Below are 26,625 nucleotides of genomic sequence, written 5' to 3' on the forward strand. Positions count from 1 at the left end.
AACTCTCAGAAGACATCATTAATCTAGAAGACATATGGCTGCTAGATTAAGAAGAGTATCTGTATCCCTGACATTTCCCTAAGGGAAACTTCCATTGCCTTTAATTTAGAAAGTTGGCCTTACAAAAGAAAATACAGTTGACCCTTGAACAACAGGGGTTTGAACTACCTGGGTCGACTTCTAAGTGGATTTTTTTCTACAGTAAATACTACCATATTGTATGATCCACTGATTCCTAGTTGGTTGAATCCAGAGTTGGTTGAATCTGAAGATAGGGAACCTCAGATACAGAGGACCCACATGTAAGGGATGAGGCCGCAAATCATATGTGGATTTTCAAGGGCAAGGAGGATTGACACGCCAACCCCAGTGCTGTTCAAGGGTCAATTGTATAGGCTTTTTGAGATTTGGTTAAAAGACAGATTCCTATTATTCTTTTATTTTCCATAAAGGGAATTTCAATACCAAATTTATAAAAACATCTCTTTAATACCAAGTTACTTTCTGATCTCATTAAAAAAAATAAACAGAAAATCTTGACAGGCAATAACTCACTTGACTTTAGTGGCCTAGCCTACCTTAAAATAAAATTTGACAGAATCATTCAACTAATTGTCACTTTTACATTGTAAAAAGTTTTGCAAAATAGGTGAAATCAAATAGCATTCTTATTTTCAAATGTTATCTATCACCCTGGACTTCAAACAAAATACAATTCTTTGCTGTGTCAATAGATCTCATTTTAAAAGTTTTAAAATAATATTAATAATGCATAATTTAGATTATCCTTAAAGACCCACTTTGAAATTTTAACCCAAGCTAGAGAAAAGTTCATTTTAATGTGAAAATTTAAAAGAAATAAAAAAATAACAAATTGGGAGAATGATGCCTTGAAATAAAATAATACCTGTAATATGTATTTCTCTTATGCATTTATAAATGGCAAGCCATATGTCATAATTTATAAATACAAGCTTCTTTTGCTTCTCCCACATTATACAAAGGCACACGACTATCACATTCTCTTAACTGATGGGAGAGTTGTTTTCATCATATCTTAGAACCACAGTTAACTATTGAGGCTTGTCAAAGATGCCTACCTCTGTAGTGGAAGTCTTGGGACATGTCTATGGGAGCCCGTTCTACTGCTGATCTCTTGTAGACAACATGAATCCTTCCTTTTTCTTCTTCCATCTGCTTACCTCTTTCCAAGGGTTCAATGAAATACTCATCATTATCACTTTTTATCATTCCAGCCTAGAAAAAACATAAAATGTGTTATGTTAAAAGAAATATCTATCATCTTTAGCTTACATTTAGTTTTTTAAATAGTAAGAATATAATTTTTGAAAACTAATGAACTTTCTTTCCACTTTTGGTTATAAATTCAAACTGGTTAGTTACTGTCAGTTGTTCAGTTGTATCCAGCTCTTTGCAACTCCAAGGACTATAGCCCACCAGGCTCCTCTGTGCAGGGGATTCTCTAGGCAAGAGTACTGGAGTGGGTTGCCATTCCCTTCTCCAGGGGGTCTTCCCAACTCAGGGATTGAACCCACGTCTCCTGCATTGCAGGCAGACTCTTTACCGTCTGAGCCACCAGATTAAAATGATTAAGCCACTATAAATATCAGTTATTCATAACATAACCATAATGTAGCCATAACATAACCCCATATAACACAACCATGGGTCACTCCAATGTAGCCCTGATGCAGCAGCAGCCAGGGCCTTCATGGTGAAGTTTATAACAGGCATACCACACAAAGGAGCCCATGGCCAAGTGAGTACCTCATGAGGGGCAAGTGAGTACCTCGTGAGGTGCATATGATCTCAGCTGTTACCTAACCCTGCAAAGTCATTGTTCAACAGAACATGGGGCTAGATGGCATGAGAGCGTGGGGCGAGAGAGCCTGCCTGGCAGCATCTTAATTTGTTCTTTCCCTACATAAGGTAAAATGGACTTCCCAGGTGGCGCTACTGGTAAAGAACCCACCTGCCAATGCAAGAGACATAAGAGATGTGGTTTGATCCGTGGGTAGGGAAGATCTCTGAAGGAGGGCATGGCAACCTACTCCCGTATTCTTGCCTGGAAAATCCCATGGACAGAGGAGCCTATCGGGCTATACTCCATAGCACCACAAAGAGTCCAACACGACGGAAGCAACTTAGCACACACACAGATAAGGCAAAATAAGAGCTTTACATAGGGTAAGAACAAGAAAATCATACAATCTATATAATTTCATCGATCTATAGATGAAGCACATTTATGTATTCTACTTAGCATTTTATCTCTAAAAAAACTTACAGGAACATAAATTCAAGAAAAATCTCTGATTTCCCATAGTAACCCATTGTGGGGCTGTTATCCACTGCTGCTAAGTATCTTTGTAACCCATTTATATCTTCCCATCATATCACCATGGTATGAGAGGAATGAGTTCCATGGGGCACTCCATACATAAAGTTACTTCTGTCCTTAATTCACCTCAGTTTCATTGGAAACTTTATATTTCTAATATTTATTAATTTGAAGAACTAGCTCAAATTTTGCCCATATTAATCTAATTTCATGATTTTACATATTTTGTTCCTTCTCCAGCTTCATCCTTTTGAATGAAAAGGTTATCTGATATTCAGTTCCTTCCTTTCACCTCACTGGTGTTTTTATGACTCTGTTTCATCTTTGATTTACTTAGAAAATACCAGGACTATACTATTCACTACTACAGAAGAGAAATGATAGTTTCTCTGAAATTTATTCTTCATTAAGTATCGAGTCCACATTACATTCAAATAGCTACAGCTCATATTCCTATTGTAAAGGTCATACACTAATTGTTATTTTGTTGTTTAAGTCTCTAAGTCATGTCTGACTTTTTTGTCACCCATGGATTGTAGCCCGCCAGGCTCCTCTGTCCATAGGATTTCCCAGGCAAGAATACTGGAGTGGGTTACCATTTCCCTCTCCAGGGGATCTTCCCGACCCAGGGATCAAAGCCACGGCTCCTGCATTGGCAGGCGGATTCTTTATGGCTCAGCCTTGAGGCAAGTCCCACATATACTAATGTTGTTCATGTGCTTCCCACCCTTTGCATTCCCATGGACTGTAGAACGCCAGGCTTTCCTGTCCTTCACCATCTCCCAGAGCATTCTCAAACTCATGTCCATTAAGTCAGTAATGCCTTCCAACAATCTCATCCTGTCATCCCCTTCTCCTCCTGCCTTCAATCTTTCCCAGCATCAGGGTCTTTTCTAATGAGTCCGCTCTTTGCATCAGGTGGCCAAAGCACTGGAGCTTCAGCTTCAGCATCAGTCCTTCAAATGAATATTCAGGATTGAATTCTTTCAGGACTGATTGGTTTGATCTCTTTGCAGTCCAAGGGACTCTCCAGAGTCTTCAACATCACGTTCAAAAGCGTCAATTAATACTTTAGTGCTCAGCCTTCTATATGGTCCAACTCTTACATCCATACATGACTACTGGAAAAACCATAGCTTTGACTAAATGGACCTTTGTTGGAAAAATGTTTCTGCTTTCTAATATGCTGTCTATGGTTGCTATAGCTTTTCTTCCAAGGAGCAAGTATCTTTTAATTTCATGGCAGCAGTCATGATCTGCAGTGATTTTGAAGCCCAAGAAAATAGTCTGTCACTGTTTCCATTGTTTCCCCATCTATTTGCCATGAAGTGAAGGGACCAGATTCCATGATCTTAGTTTTTTGAATGTTGAATTTTAAGCCAGTTTTTACACTCTCCTCTTTCACTGTAATCAACAGGCTCTTTAGTTCCTCTTCACTTTCTGCCATAAGGGTGGTGTCATCTCCATATCTAAGGTTATTGATAGTTCTCCTGGCAAACCTGATTCCAGCTCGTGCTTCACCCAGCTGGGTATTTTGCATGATAAACTCTGCATATAAGTTAAATAAGCAGGGTGACAATATACAGCCTTGATGTACTCCTTTCCCAATTTTGAACCAGTCCATTGATCCGTATCTGGTTCTAACTGTTGCTTCTTGACCTGCATACAAGTTTCTCAGGAGGCAGGTAAGGTGCTCTGGCATTCCCATCTCTTTAAGAATCTTCCAGTTTGTTGTGATCCACATAGTCAAAGGCTTTAGCGTCATCAGTGAAGCTGAAGTAGATGTTTGTCTGAAATTCCCTTGCTTTTTCTATGATCCAACAGATGTTGGCAATTTGATCTCTGGTTCCTCTGCCTTTTCTAAATCCAGCTTAAACATCTGGAATTCTTCATTCATGTACTGTTGAAACCTAGCTTGGAGAATTTTAAGCCTTACTTTCCTAACATGAGAGATGAGTGCGATTGTATGGCCTCCTTGCTGAAAACAGATGCTATGAGGCAAGGTTTGCCTACAGTCAGTTTGAACATCCTTTGACATTGCCTTTGTTTGGGATTGGAATGAAAATTGACCTTTTCCATTCCTGTGGCCACTGCTGAGTTTTCCAAATTTGCTGCCATATTGAGTGTAGCACTTCCACAGCATCATCTTTTAGGATTTGAAATAGCTCAGCTGGAATTCTATCACCTCTACTAGCTTTGTTCAAAGTGATTCTTCCTAAGGCCCATTTGACTTCATATTCCAGGATGTCTGGCTCTAAGTGAGTGATCACACCATCATGGTTATCTGGTCATTAAGATCTCTTTTGTACAGTTCTTTTGTGTATTCTTGTCACCTCTTCTTAACACCTTCTGCTTCTGTTAGGCCCATACCACTTTTGCCCTTTATTGTGCCCATCTTTGCATGCAATTTCCCTTGTTATCTCTAATTTTCTTGAAGAGATCTCTAGTCTTTCCCATTCTGTCACTGTCCTCTATTTCTTTGCACTGATGACTGAGGAAAGCTTTCTTATCTCTCCTTGCTATTCTTTGGAACTCTGCATTCAGATGGGTATATCTTCCCTTTTTTCCTTTGCCTTTCCCTTCTCTTCTTTTCTCAGCTATTTGTAAGGCCTACTAAGACAACCATTTCACCTTATTTTCATTTTTTTTTCCTTGGGGATGATTTTGATCACCACCTCCTGTACAATGTTGTGAACCTCTGTCCATAGTTCTTCAGGTACTCTGTCTATCAGATTTAATCCCTTGTATCTATTTGTCACTTTCATTGTATAATCATAAGGGATTTGATTTAGATCATACCTGAATGGCCTAGTGGCTTTCCCTACGTTTTTCAATTTCAGTCTAAATTTTGCAATAAGGAGTTCACGATCTGAGCCACAGTCAACTTCTGGTCTTGATTTGGTGACTGTAAACTGTATAGAGTTTCTCCATCTTCAGCTACAAAGAATATAATCAGTCTAATAAAATCTAACAGTACATAGACTAATTAATATTAAATTAATATTACATGCATTAATATGGAATATTAATTTAAATAGCAGTAAATTTATTTGAAAACAAAGTTGAAAAAATAATGTATTAGTGTGGAATTGTAATTATTTGAAAATATTTATCAGATCTAAGTCATCTTCTTCTTCTGAGGCTCTTATTCTTTATTTTCAAACGTGAGGTTACTCACTCTCATGGAATATAGGCAAGGGGAAGGGGGATGATTCCCACCCCTTCTAACTGCTGGTCTAAGGTTCTACTGCTCTGTATCAAGCAGCACAGACATGGAATGTAGGTAAACCTTGCCTCATAGCATCTGTTTTCAGCAAATATGCCTATTACTATTGCTTTTCTGTTGCATTCACATCTGTCCCCATTTTCTATTCTGTCTTCTCCTCCTAGATATGCTCTCACCCCCACTCCCTCTGTGTAAGCCTCAGAGGGCATTCTCAGAAGCTCTGGTGTCTCCATGTGCCATCTCTACATCCCCCTAACTACTGTGCACATTCAAACAGCCTTTGAATTTATGTCACCTTGTGTTACAAGGAAATATCACTACAGCTTTTCCACAGTGGTTAGTTTTACCCTCTTGAAAAAACTTCTACCCTTTCACCACAAAGAACATTGAGCTAGTGGGCATTCAGTAGTAATGTTGGTCTTCCAGACACAACTCCAATATCCGGAGTTGTTTCCTCATCTGGTCAATTACTTTTCCCCTAGTGCTGTACTGAAAAAATGCTTTTTTCCACAAGTGGCCTGATTAGATCTTGACCCTCTTGTTAATGGATTCATCTCCTCTACAAACACAATGTCCAACATCTTTCTCATGCTTTTCAATTTTTGTTTTAATCTCTTTAGCATTAATGTCATATTCTTAAATCTCTTTTTCTCAGTAATTTTGAATTCACTTTTTTGATGGGTTAATAGTATTCATAGATAGTGAAAGTGAAGTCACTCAGTTGTGTCTGACTCTTTGCGACCGTATGGAGTGTAGTCTGCCAGGCTCCTCTGTCCATGGGATTTTCCAGGCAAGAATCCTGGAGTGGGTTGCCATTTCCTTCTCCAGGGGATTTTTCCAACCCAGGGATAGAACTCAGGTCTCCTACATTGTGGGCAGACTCTTTCCCATCTGAGCCAACAGGGATAATGTTCATAAAACACATGCAAACTAAGCATAAACATAGTAAACATATAAAAAGTTAACTAACAAGACTACATCCAAGGCTGAAATGTTCAGCTTCATTCCTAATGCTACCTGTTGGTGGGAGGCAGTGTTAACTGGCTTTATTATGGAAACACAGGTCTGTTGTATATACCAAAGTCTACAGATTGAAGTTTATCAGTATTCATCTTCATTCAAGTCTTTTTTTTTTTTTTTTTTGCCCTAAATCCATTCAGTCACATTGTTCTGTAAAGTCTCCTCCATTCTTTTCCCATTTATTTACACTGCCACTTCCTTAGTTACAGACCTCATCATTGCTCATTTGGATTACAGAAATTGCCTCCTATTGTGAAACTTTCCATAGATCACAACAGTTCTCCAGATGAGTGCCTAAAACTGAGTGGAAACAGTGGTCACTGAAGCAGCCAGCAACCTCTTAGAAATGGGCAATGACTACTGGGGACACTTGAAAGCCATGGGGGAAAGCAGGAAGGATTAGCCCACATGCCATTAAAAATCATTTCTACATACTTTCTATTGGAAATGTCCAAATCTCAGGCCCCATGATGTTACTTTCTCCACTAGGGCACAGGTAAAATTTAAAACATCTAACCCTCCCCCTTAGAAGACAATGAAAATTTAAATGAGGTTGAGGCAGAGTCATTGGCAAGGCAAAAGCTGGATCACATAACCTCTGAAAACTCCAAGGACAGGAAATCTTCTTTAAAAATATTTTTTCAGGGGGTTCATGTTTGGGAACGCATGTAAACCCATGGTGGATTCATGTCAATGTATGGCAAAACCAATACAGTATTGTAAAGTAAAATAAAGTAAAAATTAAAATTAAAAAAATAAAAAATAAAATTAAAAAAATTTTTTTTCATTAGAATATAGTCGCTTTACAATACTGTGTTAGTTTCTGCTCTATAGAGAAGTGCATCAGTTATGCAAATACATACATCCCCTCTTTTTTGGATTTCCTTCCCATTTAGTGAGAGCCTACCCTTTTATTCATCATATAAGCAAAAGTTAAATGGAAAAAAAAAATCTTATCTAAAGCACTGTACCGGATAACCTTAGTAAAATAAAAATTCTCAAAGACATGGTTCACCTACCCTCCAGTTGAGGGCAATCTAGCCAAATAAATGAAATATATGCCTAAAGGTACTCAGTGATGTATATTATGAAAAGTCCAGACAGTAAATGATAATGGCACTTGAAAGTCAAATTAGGGAGATTCTTTGCCCACAAGCCTACTGCGCAAGCCAACTATCAAAGGAGCTCTTGATTCTCCACCCAAAATCTATTTCAGCTGAAATCTCCCTAATGCCTATGGGAATTTCACTTTGGCCATTGTTATTGTTCACACTTTTCCACATAGCACAGCAGCCAAAATTACTATTTCAAATTATGGTATCATTTTAGACAAGCTCGAATGTGATAACAAATGGACAGACTATGTAAGGGCTCAAAACATCAGGTGCTACTTTCCCGCTCACACAGAAGCTCAGAATATTTCTAGGTCAGCCAGGCGGGGTTCTTCTCCACAAGCCATGTGGGTGTCCAGACTGACGGTGGCTCTGCCATTTCAATACGGGCTGCCATGTTTGCCCAGTCTGAAGGGGAAACAGCAGGAGGAAGCCCACACGGAAGATTTTTCTGAGTTAGCCCTGGTCATGTCACCGGTACCACTTACATCCACGGGCAGGATACAGTTGCATGGCTGGCTCATAGCCGATTGCAAAGAAAGTCAGGAAACAGAATCTGGCTGTGTGCCCAGGGGAGAAAGACAATGGATTTTGATGAACAGGTGGCCATCTCAAACTCAGATAAGATCATGTCACTCCTTCACTTGAAACACTTCAGTTGCTTCCCACTGCACTTAAAACCACACTCCTTCAAGGCCTGTATCTCCCCAGCCCTGCCTATCGACCCCCAAGAACTGCCCCGTCTCCGTAGTTCCAGTGCCCCAGCCTGAGGGGCCTGTGTTCAGTGTCGCTTTTCTTTTGATATTCCCACCTTCTTTATGGCCTCAGACTTTGAAATGTTGTTGGTTCTATTTAGAAGGGTCCTCTCACGCCATGCCACACTTCCCTTAGCTGGCTGTGTTTTATTCTCCAGGTCTCAGTTTAAAGGCAGGTGATGCAAGAGACATGAGTTTGATCCCCGGGTGGGGAAGATCCTTTGGAATCAAAAATGGCAACCCACTCCAGTACTTTTGCCTGAAAAATTTCAAGGACAGAGAAGCCTGGCAGGCTATAGTCCACAGGGTCACAAAGAGTTGGACACAACTGAGTACAAACGCATTATGATCACAGTTTAAATGTTACTTCCTTAGAAATCATTTTCTGACTCCTTCACCCGCATATAGACTAGGTACCCCCATGTAAATTAGGGCCTATCTTTTAGCCAATTAGTCTGACAGAGCAATGTATTTTCTCTCACAGCCCTTAACACAAATCCCAGGTTGACTCACCTAAGTGTCACCTTTATTATTTTCTGTCTCCCTCACGGTACTGTTGGGATTCCCTGCTGGCTCAGATGATAAAGAATCTGCCTGCGGGGTGGGAGACCTGGATTCAATCTCTGAGTTCGGAAGATCCCCGGGAGGAGGGCATGGAGAATCCCCATGGACAGAGGTGCCTGGCGGGCTACCGTCCATGGGGTTGCAAAGAGTCGGACGTGACTGAGTGGCTAAGCTCATAGCAGGTGCGGCACTGTCAGCTCCTGAAATGAACCTGTGTCTCTTAAGTCACCTTTGTCTCCTAAAGTACCAGTACAACGGCCACACAAAATATGCCTTCAATGCATTTCTGATGAAAAGTGACATGAAGGCAAGGTAAAGGGAGGGGATGGAGAATTTTTAGAGGTTCTTGTTGGGAGGATCGCTCTGCTGGCGGTGTGAGAGAAGGCATTAGAAGTAAGACAGTTCAGGCTTGAACAAAGGTTGTGAAGCGCAAAACCAACACATGCTTGAGGGCAGTGGGTACCCCACTCATTCAGAGCAGAGTCTGTGCAGGGCAGCTCTGGGAAACAGCTTACAGAAGATTTGTGTCACCTTGTATCTGAATTTTTAAACTTGTAGCATGGAGAACAACTAAGGTTGATCAGATGGGCTAAAAGAAAGTGGGATTTAAAAAATAATTTTTATTTATTTATTATTTTTGTCTGTGCTGGGTCTTTGTTGCTGTGCAAGCGTTTTCTGTAGTTGCGAAGAGTAGGGGCTACTCTTGGATTGCCACGCGCGGGCTTCTCACTGCATTGGCTTCTCTTGCTGTGGATCTCAGACTTTAGGGCACAGAGGCTTCGGCAGTTGCCGCATGTGGGCTCAGTAGTTGTGGCCTGCAGGCTCTCACGCACAGGCTCAATAGCTGGAGCACATAGGCTTAGTAGTTTCACCACATGTGGGATCTTCCCAGATCAGGGACTGATCTTGTGTCTCCTGCATGGGTACGCAGACTCCTTAACACTGAGCCACCATGAAGCCCCATGAAGTGATGTTTTAAGATTTATCTGAGGATTAAGTTCCAGATGGAAGAAAGACTAGGAAACAAGCAAGCATGAGGCTAAAAGTTCAGGTAGCAGAAGTGGCAACGGGAAGAGAAAAGGGGAAAGATGCCGGGAGCCAGTGTGAGGAACTCCGCCCATGGCAAAGGTCATGAGGAAGGAGGCTTCGGCATACGCAAAGGCGGGATCGAGCCTCAGGAAACCCCCTGTTCCCGAGCATCTACCCCCGAAACCAGAGTCCTACTTTACTGTTTTATGCTCTCCCCATCACCTCTCTCGGAGAAGGAGTTAACCTACAGCTCCAGTTAATAAAAATTCCTGGGCATGACAAGAGTGTTTCAACTTACGAACTCCTCTGGAGGTTATCTAGCCTGCCTGTACAGGTTCATCCAGCCACATGTGATTGTTTACAGCCTCCCAACTGTGAGAGGCACGAGATGCTATAAACTTTCTAAATACAGATTCTTTTGAGAAGTTAGAAAATTATTAGTATAGTATAGTGGGTTGATTAGAAATTATATCGGTGAAGGATTTTTCATTTGTTGAGCCAATAGTTGCTGCTAAATCTCCTGCCCTTACAATGAATATAACTAACATATAGAAGAAATAAGTATTAACCTTTAAGATTAATCATGTTAACCTTAGGCTAAGTAAATTCCTTTCTTAGTTGTAACCCACTACACCCTCACCCTATAGGAATGCAACTTTATCTGGTACCTTTGGAGGGTGGTACCTGGTTTAAGAAAAATCACCCCTGAGAAATAAGATTTTTGGTTATCAGAAAGAAAGGATCATAAAATGTCAGCAGGCCTCATGGCCAGAAGATGATGTAAAAAAGACCTTTATGTATACATTTATATGAAGCACCTGATTTTGATAAAAGTCAGAACTGCAGACCCCTGTGTGACTTTAAAATTTCCATTTGTCTCTATGTGTAACAAAAGGTATATAAGCAAACCTAAAATTAAAGAAATCGGATCAGTTTCTGGAAAGACTGATTTCCCCGTGTCGTTCTGTTTTGTTCTCCGTTTTTCTGGCTGAATTCCCATCTGGAGCATGGGTGCTCGCCAAGCCTGCTAATTTTGCCCTGGCTTTTAAGTTCCACGCAAGAGGGAGCCCAAGGCGGGGCACCCTCTGATACTCAAGTGGGCGCCAGTGGCCTACGTAGGTGGTGCAAGCTTCTTGTCTCTAAGCTTTATTGGTATCCCACGTAAACCAAGTTATTTAGCCTCTTTTTCTCCACTAATTTTCCTACTACACTATTCCTTTCTAATCTCCCTCTATATCTTTAATTAAGCAATTAATTCCTAGGACGCTAACTCTGTCCCCACTTTGAACCACCCTGGATCCACCAGGGCTGGACCCCAACAGAAAGAGAAAGAAAAAAAGGAATAAAGTCAAGAGTGATTACAGGAAAAAGTAAATACTTAGTCACCTGTTAACATGGAAGCTCCTTTGCTTAAAACCTTCCAAGGAGGACTTCCCTGGTAGTCTAGTGGCTAAGATTCCATGCTCTCAGTGCAGGGGACCCAGGTTCCCACTGTCACAACTAAGAGTTCAGAGTTCACAGGCTGCAACTAAGACCCAGTACTGTCAAATAAATAAAAAATTAAAAAAAAAAGAAGCAAAACCTTCCAAGGATACCCATGCCATGTATATTAATAATCAAAGTTTTCAAGATGCCCATTCTTGGCACCACCATCTCCTGGGCCTCATCTCTTTACTCTTGCCCTTGCTGGTTCCACTTTAGCCACAACAGGCTCCCTGCTGATTCCTGATATCCCAGGTAGGTGCCTTTGTTAAGGCCTTTACATTGGAAAGACACTTCCACTTGTATTTTCCCTTCCTGAAATCTTTCTCCCCCTGGAATTCCACATGTCTAACCCCTTCACGTCCTTTACCTAAGTAAAGCACACCCTGACTATCTATCTGCTTCCCCCACCCAGCACCCCAAACTCTCTTACCCTGCCCATCTTTTCCATTGCACTCACTGCTTTCTGATGCACTGGCTAACCTAACCATTTATCATGTTCCTTGTTCACTGTCAATGTTACAGCAATATCCTGCTTGTCAGGAATTTACTTTCAGCCTGTTCTGTTCATTCAGTATCTCAAGTGTCTACAACAGTGCCTGGCACAAACTAGATGCTCAATAACTATTTACTAGATGACAAAATGAGAAGCAAAGATAAAGGAAGGGAAGAAGGTACAATCTCCAAAATTTTGAAGTTGGGTGACTAGGAAATTAATGCTTTTGCTCACAGAAATAGAAAAGCTAGAAGAGAAAGTTGATTAGAAAGGCAGGAAGATGATCAGTTCATTAAGCATGTTCACTTGCAGTAAGGGTAAAAACACTCAACATTCAAAGGAGAGATGCAGAATTTTTATTCAGAAAAATTGCCATGGCCACAAATATATTGGAAATGGTATACTTCTCAAAGGCAACAGCTAAAACTGTTGGGGGAAAAAATGAACAGGAAAAGTTCATAAAGAGATCTGAGGGAGAGCCAACAACAAATCTTAGGGAAGCTCACAAAAACTCAGAATATTACTATACAGGAAATTCCTAAGATCTGAACTCAGGACCATGATCTACAAGGTCCAAATGGCCTGAAATTCTCTATTTGTCTCGCTTCTCCTAACCCTTCACATCTTGCTCTTTTGGCTCTAGCCATATGGCCCCTAGCCCTACTGCCCCCACCCCTACAAACACATTCCCCACCTACATAAATTAGCTTCCCCTTCTCTCTCTATCCTAGCCTTTTTCCTTTTGAGGCATTACCTCAATTACCTACATGAGTGTCTGTCATCCTTTTGGGACACAAACTTAATTAAGCATAGACTGTGTCAAATTTACTGCTGTATCTCAAGGCCTAGAACAGAGAGCTTGGCTTGAAGCAGGTACCTAGTATTTGATGGACACTGGGAGAGGAAATTAATGTAAGAAGTGGACAAGTGAAAATAAAACATCTTAGAAGGAAAATTTAAAACACGGCAAGAGAGATGAGAGGAAAACCAAGTAGCATGTCATGGGCATCCAAAGAGAAATTTCCTCAATGTTAAAGCAACGGCAGTGAAGAGGACACAAAAGATGAAGGCTGTGAAAAGGAAACTAGAGGAACAAAAGTGATGGAGTAACGGGGGCTGAAGAGATACTACAATGAGTTATGAAAGGACCAGGTGGTAAAGCCACATATATTTCAGATCCTAGACTGTTCAGAGCCATTATAGGTAGATTCTCAGCCTGCTCTTCCTACCACATCATATGGATTTTTCTTCCTCAGCAGTTACCAAAAATGGAGTGACTAAAAGATGGGATATATATGAGTTTATGTGCAGGCAATGGAATATTACTCTGCCATAAAAAAGAATGAAATACTGACATTTGTAGCATGGATAGACTTAGAGAACATTATGCTCAGTGAAATAAGTCTGACAGAGAACAACAAATGCTATCTGATTTCACTTATATGTGGAATATAAAAAATTAGACAACTGAATCTATATACAAAAAAGAAACAGACTCACAGACATAGAAATAAACTTATGCTTACCAAAGGGGAGGAGAGGAGGAGGATCAAGTTATAAGTAAGGATACAAAAAGATACAAACTACTGTATGCAAAACAGATAAGCAATGAGGCTGTACTGTATAGCAGAGGACATTATAGTCAATATCTTATAAAACCTATAATAGAATATAACCTACACAGTATCGTAAATGAACTGTACTTCAATTAAAGGGGGGGCGGGAAATCTCGTGTTTTTAGACAAGTTTGAGCCATGCAAAAATCATCAGTACTCATAGTTAAGTAGTAAAGACTCTTTTATCCATAAGATATTCATTTAGGCAGTCAGGTATTCAACAAATATATTTGGAAGCTCAAAGACCATGAATTGTTGACCTTAATATTAAATAACTCACACTCCAGCTCTCAGTCCTCACAATTTTATTTCACAGGATACAGTGGAGTGATTTAAAGGAATAAAATTCAATATGTATAAAATTAGGCAGTTTCAAACTATGACATTCAAAGTATTGGTATTGCTTTCAATCTTGCCAGAAATTTACAACTTTTAATTATAACTTAGAAATATCACACATAAGATTACATATGGTCCTAAAAGATTCTGTTTAAACAGATGCAATAATTTCTTATGTATCTTAAATGTTATTTAATTTGTGTATGGTGTGTGCTCAGTTGCTCAGTCATGTCTGACTATTTGCAGCCCCATGAACTATAGCCTGCAGTTCCTTTGCCCATGGAATTTTCCAGGCAAGAATACTGGAGTGGGGTGCCATTTCTTACTCCAGAGGATCTTCTCGACCCAGCAATTGGGCCCGTGTCTCTTGTGTCTCCTGAACTGGCAGGCAGATTCTTTAACACTAGCGCCACCTGGGAAATATGGTATCAAGACAATATTTCATAAATTTCCCTTTATGACACAAAACCTCCACGTTTACCTTTCTGTGATCTTATATAGTAATACAGGAAATATTTATGGTCTTTCTGAAACTATTTTCCAAAATTTAACAGATAAATTTTTAAAATATCCACTATATTTAGCACAGCATGAAATTAAACATATTTTATTAAATTTTAATTAAATCTTCAAACAATTCCTTTGACATCAATGTAGAGAGGATATTTATAAAACAATGATCCATGTAAAAAAGCCAGCTGCATAATTACTCTCTCATCTGGTCAACTCTTCCAGCTACATCACTCGGCTCAAACACTGCCAAGAATACAGAATTAAGCCAATAGCTTAATAATAGCTTCTGAGCATGGAAATAGCCATCATAAAGGCCACCCTCCTCATTCACTAGATGAGGTCCTTGCAGTCATATCTGACACCCAATTCTACTAAACCAAGTTAGATGGTTTCCTAATCCTCATCAAAATGCAAATGGCAAACAAAAGTAAGGGGTGTGGGGTCCAAGGAGCTTCAGCTGAGATAATGTCCATGAATCCCCTTTGTAAACCATAAAGACTTACCACAAATGTGAAATTCTAGTCCTTATATATTGACAATAATAAACAGCAGTCACTAATAAAAGACTAGATTGTGTTCAACTTGGTTTAAAATGAAAATCAAAATAAAAGACCTTTAAAGAAGAATTTAAACAAGATTTACTAAGGTTTTTTGAAAATTCTGTGCCAGATATTCTAAAAATCTTCCGCTATGGAAACCTTCTATTTTCAGCTGTGACACCTAAATGCTGCTTTAATGCAATAATTCTCAACTCTATGAAGGAAGAAGAGGAGAGCTAGGCAGCTTTTTTAGAATTCCAGGAAATATGTACCAAATAATGTGATACATAATTGAAGCTGAAGCTAACTAAATATCCATTATTTTGTGGTAAACTGGTTACAATCTTAAAGTAGGTTATAAATAGGAAAGTAGTGACGTTTAAAATGTTTGGTTTGTTTTAATTAAACTACTTTAATTAAATTCAGCTTAGTTTTAAATGTCTAGAAGAACATTGAGAAAAATTTATATTAATGTTGTGTTTGTATGCAAGAGAGAATAAAAACAGATGTAATATTTAAGAAAGACTATCATTATACCTTAGTGGTACAACAAGTCCATCTTAGCTCACTAAGGTTCATAAAAACACATTTGGAGATTCACCATTTGACTATGTTGCTTCCTCCAATATCTGTTCTTTCCCTATGTCAATAAAGCACGTTGCCTAATTCCATGTTATCATTAGAATGGACAGATATTATTATATGAAGATGATTTCAACCCTTTTCCTGAATTTCAGGAAGTATTTCAATATCATCCTCCAAATTCCTACAGAGAAGGCAAAATATCTCAGAAAGGATGGAAGAGAGAATAAGGAGAAATAACACAGCTGTATTTGTTAAAAGCACAATTTATTTACATAAAGAAGCTTATTATTTCGGATGCACTTGGATAGAGCTTATGAAGATTAAGAAATAGCTAATATATGCCCCAAACCATGCCATTGGTTACTACAAAGCCTTCCCTATTCCAAAGTCAAAAGTAATCTTTATTAATTTTGGACTCTCAGCATTGTATCTGTATTTCTATGGTACTTATCATTGTCAATCTTTTATTATAATTATTTATGTTAACTGTGCTAGTATGGGGGAAGTAAGAGATGTTGAATAAGATGTCAGCTGAACTAAAATATAAGTGTAGTCAAATTCAACATTCATTTTTGGGTTTGGCTGGCATTTCATTTAACAATAATCCTTCTGGATGCTGAAACTCAACAGCATCTAACATAATCCTCTGCAAACTGATATGACACCTAAATGAATGTTTGCAGAATCTTTTCCATGAAGGGAGTGGATACATCAGTCAGGCAGGTGTTTTAATTGGAGTCCTTAAAAAAAAAGAAATCCTATTTGACTCAATAATCTGTACTTAATTAATTCATCTTGATTCAGTTAGATGCTAAAGCAAATGGGTCTCACTTTAACCAGTGATATTACTGATCACCATGTCAGTTCCTTAGTTAGACAGCATAACCTCCAACCCTCTACTGTCTGATTTTTATCAAAATCTAGGTTGCAAGAAATATAATTCTAGGAAGATTTCCTGAAGGTGAAAGGATTTTCCATATATCTAGTCAAATTGCTTTATTTTTTATCATTTCCATCACCAGTGCTTTCCTCCATTAAGCCAGACCACCATTATTTGGGCCCCTTAATAAGACTGTTTTTAATCAGCTATGTGAAGCACTGAAACATCACCCTATGAAGAAGGAGATTATACAAAAGGGTCCTAGGAAGCTCACTGTCTAATAACAGTATGTTTGTTGTTGAAGACCTTTCTCAATATCCTACACTCTGTATGCTATGTGAAAATCCAGGGGAACAAAAAAATCTCAGATTTTAGTAATAGAAACAGATTTGGTTCATTTTTATTTGATCAGCACTTCATATTATGTAATTAACCAATATCTGTGAGAAAACTCAGAGTCAAATTTGTATTCTCTCTTTAAAACAATCTTGTGTCATGAAACCATGGATACTGAACTTTTTTGGACATTAGTTTTCCTGTTCTTGTTTTTCCTTCTGTTTTCAATATTTTACTGTGTGAATGCATATAAATGCATATGTTTATCATACTGAAGGAAGTAAGTACTTGTTAAGTTAAAGTACAAGACTATATACTGCAAGCTAAAACTAAGATGTGATGGTTTAATTTGAAACAAGAACACATTTTTCTGAAAATGTGTAAAGTATAGGACTAAATGTATTAACTATGTTCATTTATCATCATTCAATGTTTCACAAACATCTTAGCATTCTTGAAAAGTTAAGGATAAATTATTTTTATTATTTTCACAAAATGTGACAGTTTATAACTCTAAATCTTACTTTCCTCTAATTTCCTAATGATTTGTGGTGTACAATATAAAATATAAACATTAAATATTTTTATGTTTAATTTGGATTTTGTATAGTGAAGTATCCCATCTATATTAATAAACACACACATCAAAGCTATAACCTCAAAAATATTGGCAGAGGACTTATGTGAACCAAAACAGCATATTTTCTGTTATTTCCTCTCATTGCTCTTTGTAAAACATAAAGCAAACCAAATAGCACTGAAACATGTATAGCATCATGTGAGAAACAGACCGCCAGTCCAGGTTTGATGCATGAGACAGGGTGCTCAGGGCTGGTGCACTGGGATGACCCAGAGGATGGGATGCAGAGGGAGGTGGGAGGGGGGTTCAGGATGGGGAACACATGTACACCCATGGCTGATTCATGTCAACGTATGGCAAAACCACTATAATATTGCAAAGTAATCAGCCTCCAATTAAAATAAATAAATTAATTTTAAATAAAGAAAAAAAAACAGTATCAACAGCAACCACAAAACTGAATCAAAGCAGCCAATAAGAGGGGAACAAAAAAGCAAAAAAATAATTTAATGAAAAAAAAAAAGAAGAGACATTAGTTCAATCAAGATTTAGACTCCAAATTCAGCAAAATGAGACAATGTACACGATCAAGAGGCAGAGAAACAGCAGGAACTTCCGAGGAGTCCTCGTACCATTCACTATACAGGAAAAAAACCACACCAGGCCCTTCTCCATCTCCAGTATACGTGCCTGATACATATAGGCCTCAACAGTCATGATAAATGATAAATTTGTTGCTAAATATGTATAAAGGTAAAATATCCCCAAATATTAAGGCACAGAAAATACAGTTGATATTACCTTTTGCAGAGGGAAGCAAAAATTGAAAAACTGAAATTGTGCAATGCTCTTACCTTTTGCAGTTTAAAAGTCATTTTAATGACTGAACATCCTAGAAAGAGATCATCTGTACTATGGCTTACTCATAGCTACTGTGCTTGTACAATCCCAGAGGGAAAGGATGGGACACAAAAGTGAAGAAGTGGAAGAGGGAGTGAAGGAGACTGAATCTGGAGATGGATGCAGGGAGGGAGTCCCCTTACTACAAATTTCAGAAAGTCTTAAAAATATCTAGTAAAATGATTTTCACAAACATCTAACATTTGTGGAGTTTATGGCATATAAATACTTTATTCATTTAAAGAAAACTTTTGTTCTTTTTCATAAAGAGAATTCATCCCTACTCTATCTGACTTGATTTTTCATGTGGAGTTTTTCATGTAAATGCATTTTATCTAGTTATTTCCCCAAGTCAGGATGAGATTTATAAGTACGTACAAAAAAATCACTTAGAAAAAACTTAAATTAGATGACTAAAAGCATCGAAGACAGTAAATCAATTCAGAAAACAAGTGGATCCCTCCTGATTAAATGTTCAAGACTTTATGATCTTGTAACATACATAACTATACAAAAATGATCTTCATGACCCAGATAATTACAATGGTATGATCACTCACCTAGAGCCAAACATCCTGGAATGCGAAGTCAAGTGGGCCTTCGGAAGCATTACTATCAACAAAGCTAGTAGAGGTAGATGGAATTCCAGTTGAGCTATTTCAAATCCTGAAAGATGATGCTGTGAAAGTGTTTCACTCAATATGCCAGCAAATTTGGAAAACTCAGCAGTAGCCACAGGACTGAAAAGGTCAGTTTTAATTCCAATCCTTAAGAAAGGCAATGCCAAAGAGTGCTCAAACTACCACACAACTGCACTCATCTCACATGCTAGAAAAGTTAGTGTTCAAAATCCTCCAAGCCAGGATTCAACAGTACATGAACCAAGCTGGATTTTAAAAAGTCTGAGGAACCAGAGATCAAATTGCCAACATCCGCTGGATCATGGGAAAAGCAAGAGAGTTTCAGAAAAATATCTACCTCTGCGCTATTGACAATGCCATAGCCTTAGTGTGGATCACAACAAACTGTGGGCACTTCTTAAAGAGATGGGAATACCAGACCACCTGACGTGCCTCTTGAGAAATCTGTATGCAGGTCAGGAAGCAACAGTTACAACTGGACATGGAACAACAGACTGGTTCCAAATTTGGAATGGAGTACATCAAGGCTGTATACTGTCACCCTGCTTATTTAATTTATATGCAGAGTACATCATGAGAAACGCTAGGTTGGATGAAGCACAAACTGGAATCAAGATTGCCGGGACAAATATCAATAACCTCAGACATGCAGATGACACCATCCTTAAGGCAGAAAGCAAAGAAGAACTAAAGAGACTCTTGATGAAGGTGAAAGAGGAGAGTGAAAAAGTTGGCTTAAAACTCAACATTCAGAAAACTAAGATCATGGCATCTGGTCCCATCACTTCATGGGAAATAGATGGGGAAACAGTGGAAACAGTTACAGACCTTATTTTGGGGGGCTCCAAAATCACTTCAGAAAGTGACTGCAGCCATGAAATTAAAAGGTGCTTATTCCTTGGAAGAAAAGTTATGATCAACCTAGACAGCATATTAAAAAGCAGAGACATTACTTTGCCAACAAAGGTGTGTCTAGTCAAGGCTATGGTTTTTCCAGTGGTCATGTATAGATATAAGAGTTGGACTATCAAGAAAGCTGAGCACCAAAGAATTTATGTTTTTGAACTGTAGTGTTGGAGAAGACTCTTGAGAGTCCCTTGGACTGCAAGGAGATCCAACCAGTCCGTCCTAAAGGAAATCAGTCCTGAATATTCATTGGAAGGACTGATGCTGAACCTGAAACTCCAATACTTTGGCCACCTGATGCAAAGTACTGACTCACTGGAAAAGACCCTGATGCTGGGAAAGACTGAAGGCGGGAAGAGAAGGGGACCACCAAGGATGAGATAGTTTGATGGCATCACTAACTCCATGGACATGAGTTTGAGAAAACTCCGTGAGTTGATGATGGACAGGGAGGCCTGGTGTGCTGCAGTCCATGGGGTCGCAAAGAGTCGGACACAACTGAGCAATTGAACTGAACTGAACATACCTAAGTGCCAGGCTTGAAGATTAAGCAATCCTAGTTTAGAGAGCATAAAGGAGGAATCTCACTTGGTTCACACAAGATGTGGGTTCTGATCAGAGGTTTGCTACTAACTAGAATGACTTTTGAAAAGTCATTTAAGTCTTTAGTGCTCAGTTTCATTATTTAAAAATACAAGAGTTTTACTAGATTAATCACGAAAATGACTTCCAATTAAATTATCTTCCAAGGATAAAGCTCCCAGGAAGATATGTATTTGAAAAGCTGTTCTCTGCCAATATCCCAAGACCCATTTATTCCCATGATAAATAACTTGAAATTATTAGATTAATGTAAAGTAGGTCACAAACTTTAGTGTGCCAAAGAAATTAGGTCCCAACCTCAGAGATTTTTCCATGTTTCAACTCCAGAGAGTCTGATTCAAAAGGACTGGGATGCAGATCAGAAATCTGCAATTTTAACAAGCACTTTAAAAAAAATGCTGCAAATAGTGTTAGTATGGAAATTATAGTTTGAGAAAAACTGCTTAAAAAATAATGTGCCAGCAAAAATTAATTTGGGGATGTTTATTCCCTTATGCTAAAACAAATTTTAAGAAGACTATTTAAAGAAAACATGACTAAATGGAATCTAGGAGTTGAACTCTACATAACAGTCATCTACTGTAGATATTAATAAAATATCTATACATATCCCAAGTTTTTAACAGTTGGAAGAATGAGTTAGACTATCTTAATATTTAAAAGAAAAATTAAAAATCACAGTCATTCATTTAGCAGAAAAAAAAAATATATATATATACTAACAGCTGTCACAAGAAAAAAAAAAAAGCTTTACAAATTCCAACAACTAAAAATAGTTTAAGGGGAATGTTAAATTCAAAAGAACCTAAAGTTTTGATCTTGGAAATTATTCAAAATAGCATTATAACATTATAGCTTGCTGGTGACTCAGATGGTAAAGAATCTGCCTGCAATACAGGAGACCTGGGTTCGATCCCTGGGTCAGGAAGATCCGCTGGAGGAAGAAATGCCAACCCACCCCAGTATTCTTGCCTGGATAATTCCATGGACAGAGAAGCCTGGAGGGCTACAGTCCATGAGGTCTGAAAGGGTCGGACATGACTGAGCGACTAACACATACACTTAACATAATAAGAAATAGCAAACTACATAGCCGTTCTAAATCCTCTTGAGTCAAGGAGATTAATGATTAATACTTATTTTAGCTAGGTTTGTGCATTATACTAAATTTTGAGAATATATACTGAAGATATATTTACTGTTCCTAAAAAGGTAAGCTAGCTCACAATTAATGGTATTAAAATCAAAATTCATAATGACAAGTATAATCTAAAGTATTGAAACGCTGCCTGCAAATAGGAATTCAATCTGGACCACTTCAAGTATTCTTTTAGCACTTGATATTTTTCTGCCATTAGGTGGATATTGGCAAGTTGGCATCAGGGTCAGTGCCTCACACAGCAATATTTCTCGAACTTTAAAGTATAAATGAATCAGCTGGGAATCTTGTCAATACAGGTTCTGACTGAGTGGTCTGAGATTCTATATTTTGAAAAAACTCCCAGGGGATGGGGATGCTTCTGGTCTTTGGATGATACTTTGTGTAACAAGGCTGCCGGGCATTTCAACTGCATTGAGTTAAACAGAGGAAATCCTAGGAATTAGATATAGGTCAATGCGGTAGATTTAATTTCCAAAGGTGGTCCACAACACAGTCTCTCATTCCACATGGCTTTCCTCAGCGTGACTTCACCGCTCCCCCATCTACAGAAAAATTTTAATTGCCCTCCCTGAAACCCAAGCCAGCTTTTGTGATTCACCTGTAATGAAGACAGTGTGGTGGAGTGTCACTGAATGATTTCTGAGCCTAGTGTGGAAGATATCTTGAAGCTTCTGCCTCATTCTCATAGAGCACTCTCTTTCCAGATGCTTCCTCTCAGATCCAGCTGCTGTACTGTGAGAGACCTAGGCACCCGAGTAACAGTCCAAGTCTTTGAATCACTCATTCTCGTCACCAGACGTGTGGATGAAGAAACCACCACATAATCCCAACACTCAGCGATTCGAATCACCTCCCATTCATTTGAACCTTCTCAGATGAGGACCCAGACATTCTGGAGCAAAGACATATCATCCACAGTTGCCTTATCTAAATTCTTGCCACACAAAAATCCAAGAACAGAATAAAATAGCTATTGTTTTATACCCAAGTTTGCATGGTTTGTTACATAACAATGAAAAAAAAAAAGAATGGGATTAGAGTTAAGGTGAAAAAGCATGTAGTGAATGAAAGCAAATATTTGATCCCTATAAATTATTTTTAATTGTTTAGACTAAGCTGTATAGCTAAGAGAGGGAAAAAGTGAAAGTGTTAGTCACTCAGTAGAGTCCAATTCTTTGCAAACCCATGGACTGTAGCCCACCAGGCTCCTCTGTCCATGGAATTCTCCAGGCAGGAATACTGGAGTGCGCTGCCATTCCCTTCTCCAGGGGATCTTCCTGACCCAGGGATGGAACCCAGGTCTCCTGCACTGCACCCAGATTTTTTATCATCTGAGCCATCAGGGAAGCCCAAGAGAGGCAAGGTCTGGCGACAGAGGTAAAGCTTCCAATACTGTTGCAAGAACTTGAGGGAAAGTATGGCCAGAATAGAAGATGAGTCCTCAGATCATGCAAGAGATTATAACAGAAGTTGAATAGGGACAACAGCAAAGAAACTTGGAAGGCATCACAAATAAATTAAATGCGAACCTGAGAACATATAAAGGAATTAAAAATTGGAACATGAACTCTTTAGACTGTAGGATGGCGTCTGGTTTCATCAATGAAGCCTCTTTCCCTAGACTAACGAGAATGACCATAAAGCAAATCATAAATCCAACTAGAGAGAACAAAGGAAATGTTTTCAAGAGAAATGAAAGTGACAGAAACAGAACACACGGCAGGCATAAATAATAATGTGAAGAATGGATTATGGTGCAGTGCTAAAATGACTCACTCAGTGCTCCAGGAATTGGGACATAAGGAGGAATACAACAAAGTCCTACACAGTAAAGTTTAAAAGACTAGTGAAGACAATAAACAAAGTAAGTACATAATGTACTTTCATACAGTGATAAATAGTATAAAGAAAATAAAGCAGGGTAAAGGACAGAGATACATGGGGGAGGAGATAGGAGAGATATGCAAGATCTCTATATCCTGACTATAACCAAGAAAAAGTCAACAAAGAGCAAGGAGTAATGAGACACAAAGATGGGCCTTACTATCGATAAATTATCAGCAAATGAGAAGAAAGCCCAAGACAGCTTCCTAACCACAATCGGACAGGTGTTTTGCTCAGAAAGTTGGAAGTCATTCTTGACCTTACTGAGACACAGAAGAATTTCATTTCCCAGTGTTCAGATACTAGCCAATGGAAGGTGGGTGGGAGTGATATATGCCACTTCTTAGATTGGCCCATAAAGTCCTCCATGTCAGTGAGTGAAAGAAGAGAAAGTCGGGTGTTTGTCTCTATCTCTCTCACTACTGCAGCATATATCTGAGAGCGGTGGTGTCTAGTCCCCTTGGTTACCCTCTTCCATGGTACCAGCTTTAATACCACTTACCTGCTTGGCCTTTTGAGATCTTGGGACAAAACAGCATTTGTTGCTTGATGAGCTCTGAGTGCCTCCCCATCCCAGGTCAGTTCCCTTAACCTTGCCCACATCCTGTTAAGTAGTCCCTTTATGAAACCTATCTAGTTTAAACTTTTTAAAGTTTAAACATTCTTTAAACATTTTCAAGAATACCACTGCTCCTTACCGGGACCTTGGTGGATATACTATTCTACATCATTCAACATTTGAATGAAAAGCATAATACCTAGGTCATTAAAAGAACTAGTAAAACTGACAGAGCTTTAGAACTGAAAGTGATCTTGGAAATCACCCTGAGTCCATTAACCTTATTTTTCACTGATGGGGACAAGGACCAAGGACCAAGGATGCATTTCCCTTTTATATTTTCTATATAATCATTATATTTAGTTCACACCAGAAGAAAGTATATGCTAAGCTTTTTATTTTGGGGGGCTCCAAAATCAACGCGGTGACTGCAGCCATGTAATTAACAGACACTCCTTGGAAGGAAAGTTATGATCAACCTAGATAGCATATTCAAAAGCAGAGACATTACTTGGCCAACAAAGGTCTGTCTAGTCAAGGATATGGTTTTCCCTGTGGTCATGTAAGGATGTGAGAGTTGGACTGTGAAGAAAGCTGAGCGCCGAAGAATTGATGCTTTGGAACTGTGGTGTTGGAGAAGACTCTTGAGAGTCCCTTGGATGGCAAGGAGATCCAACCAGTCCATTCTGAAGGAGATCAGCCCTGGGATTTCTTTGGAAAAGGACTGATGCTAAAGCTGAAACTCCAGTACTTTGGCCACCTCATGCGAAAAGTTGACTCATTGGAAAAGACTCTGATGCTGGGAGGGATTGGGGGCAGGAGGAGAAGGGGATGACCGAGGATGAGATGGCTGGATGGCATCACAGACTCAATGGACGTGAGTCTGAGTGAACTCCAGGAGTTGGTGATGGACAGGGAGGCCTGGCGTGCTGCGATTCATGGGGTCGCAAAGAGTTGGACACGACTGAGCGACTGAACTGAACTGAACTGAACTGAAGCTTTTTATATATTTCAGAATATTTATTTATATTTACAATATATTCAGGGGAAAAGTAACAAAATGTTATTCTTAAAATGAACACTCAGAAATACTAGTTCTGCATTGGAACAGCAGTCATCTCAGCTGGAAAGCAAAGAACATGCGCTGCTCGCTTCTCATTCTTTCAGTGAAACCCTACTCCGTTTATAGAGCTGCCAAATGGCGGAAACAGCCCAAAACAGTTTACAGTATTGAAATATACTGACTTTTTTCCTTGATGATCTTCTTATGATGGAAAAAACAAGCTTTAACCACAGCTGACCCTGATCATTAATGTCAGCTCCTGATCAAAAGCCACACCCTGCCTGCAAGTCACATCAAAATGCCAAAGCATCTCTCCAGCTAGAAGTCCAGCAGCAGCAAATGACCATTATCAAGCTCTGTGGATGAAGACTTTTTCTAGCTCCCTCCATTTCCCTCTAAGTTCACTCTTGCTCTGCAGCACTCATCTCATATCTTGAGTATCTTTTAATGTTCTTGTTCTGAGAAACTAAATTAACTAATGCTATCCCAAGAAAACAAGACAGCATCTGTTGAAAAAAACTAAACCATATTGCAAAGCCTCAACCTCTAGGTATCAAATATGAGGCTAAAGCATTAAAAATTGGAACATGAACTCTTTAGACTGTAGGATGGCGTCTGGTTTCATCAATGAAGCCTCTTTCCCTAGACTAACGAGAATGACCATAAAGCAAATCATAAATCCAACTAGAGAGAACAAAGGAAACGTTTTCAACGTTGTTGAATAACAACATTTGTTGGATCCTCCTGAATCTTTCCTCCCACACCTTTGGTCTGTGAAACAGTGTCACACAAACACGATCATATCCTATAACAAAATTTACTAAAGTTATGGGCTGTCACTAAAATATGTCTCAATATTGTAAACTTGATTAAGTAATATACATATGTATAAAACCACTGGTTAATGCTTTTTTATCTTTAGATTGTATGTGTATATCAAAGGGATGTAATAGAGATTAGAAAAACATTTGTTTCTTTCAACAACAAAGCCATAATTTGTATGGAATGGATGGTCTTCCTTAAGTGAGCAAAGTTTCATCTGTATTTTCAACCGCTCTCCATCACTTGCGTTACTGCCTGAGCTCTGCTTCCTGTTAGATCAGCAGTGGCATTAGATTCTCGCAGGAGAGTGAGCCCTACTATGGAAACTGCACACGCGCAGGATCAAGGTGGTATGTTCCTTATGAGAATCTAATGTCTGATGATTTGAGTACGACCCAGAGGGATGGTACAGGGAGGGAGGAGGGAGGGGGTTCAGGATGGGGAACACGTGTATACCTGTGGTGGATTCATGTTGATGTATGGCAAAACCAATACAATATTGTAAAGTAATTAGCCTCCAATTAAAATAAATAAATTTTTAAAAAATTGCTTACAGACTCATATCCAGAACTCTATCAGTGAGTGGCAAGTGACAACTGTATAACTGTTTCATTATATATTACTAGAATAATAGAAGTGCACAATAAAGGT

At 38.9% G+C, this 26,625-nt stretch overlaps 1 protein-coding gene across 1 annotated transcript in view; it reads right to left on the reverse strand.

The window, feature by feature from the left end:
• ADAMTS3 (ADAM metallopeptidase with thrombospondin type 1 motif 3) overlaps positions 1 to 26,625 on the reverse strand; it is a 285,859-nt gene that overhangs the window by 137,327 nt on the left and 121,907 nt on the right. Inside the window, exon 4 of the mRNA XM_040237040.1 lies at positions 1,101 to 1,257. Within this exon, the coding sequence (XP_040092974.1) occupies positions 1,101 to 1,257 (157 nt within the window). The remainder of the gene's footprint in view (positions 1 to 1,100; positions 1,258 to 26,625) is intronic.

This window comes from Oryx dammah, unplaced genomic scaffold (genome assembly GCF_014754425.2).
Source record: "Oryx dammah isolate SB20612 unplaced genomic scaffold, SCBI_Odam_1.1 HiC_scaffold_3, whole genome shotgun sequence".
Taxonomy (NCBI): Eukaryota; Metazoa; Chordata; class Mammalia; order Artiodactyla; family Bovidae; genus Oryx; species Oryx dammah.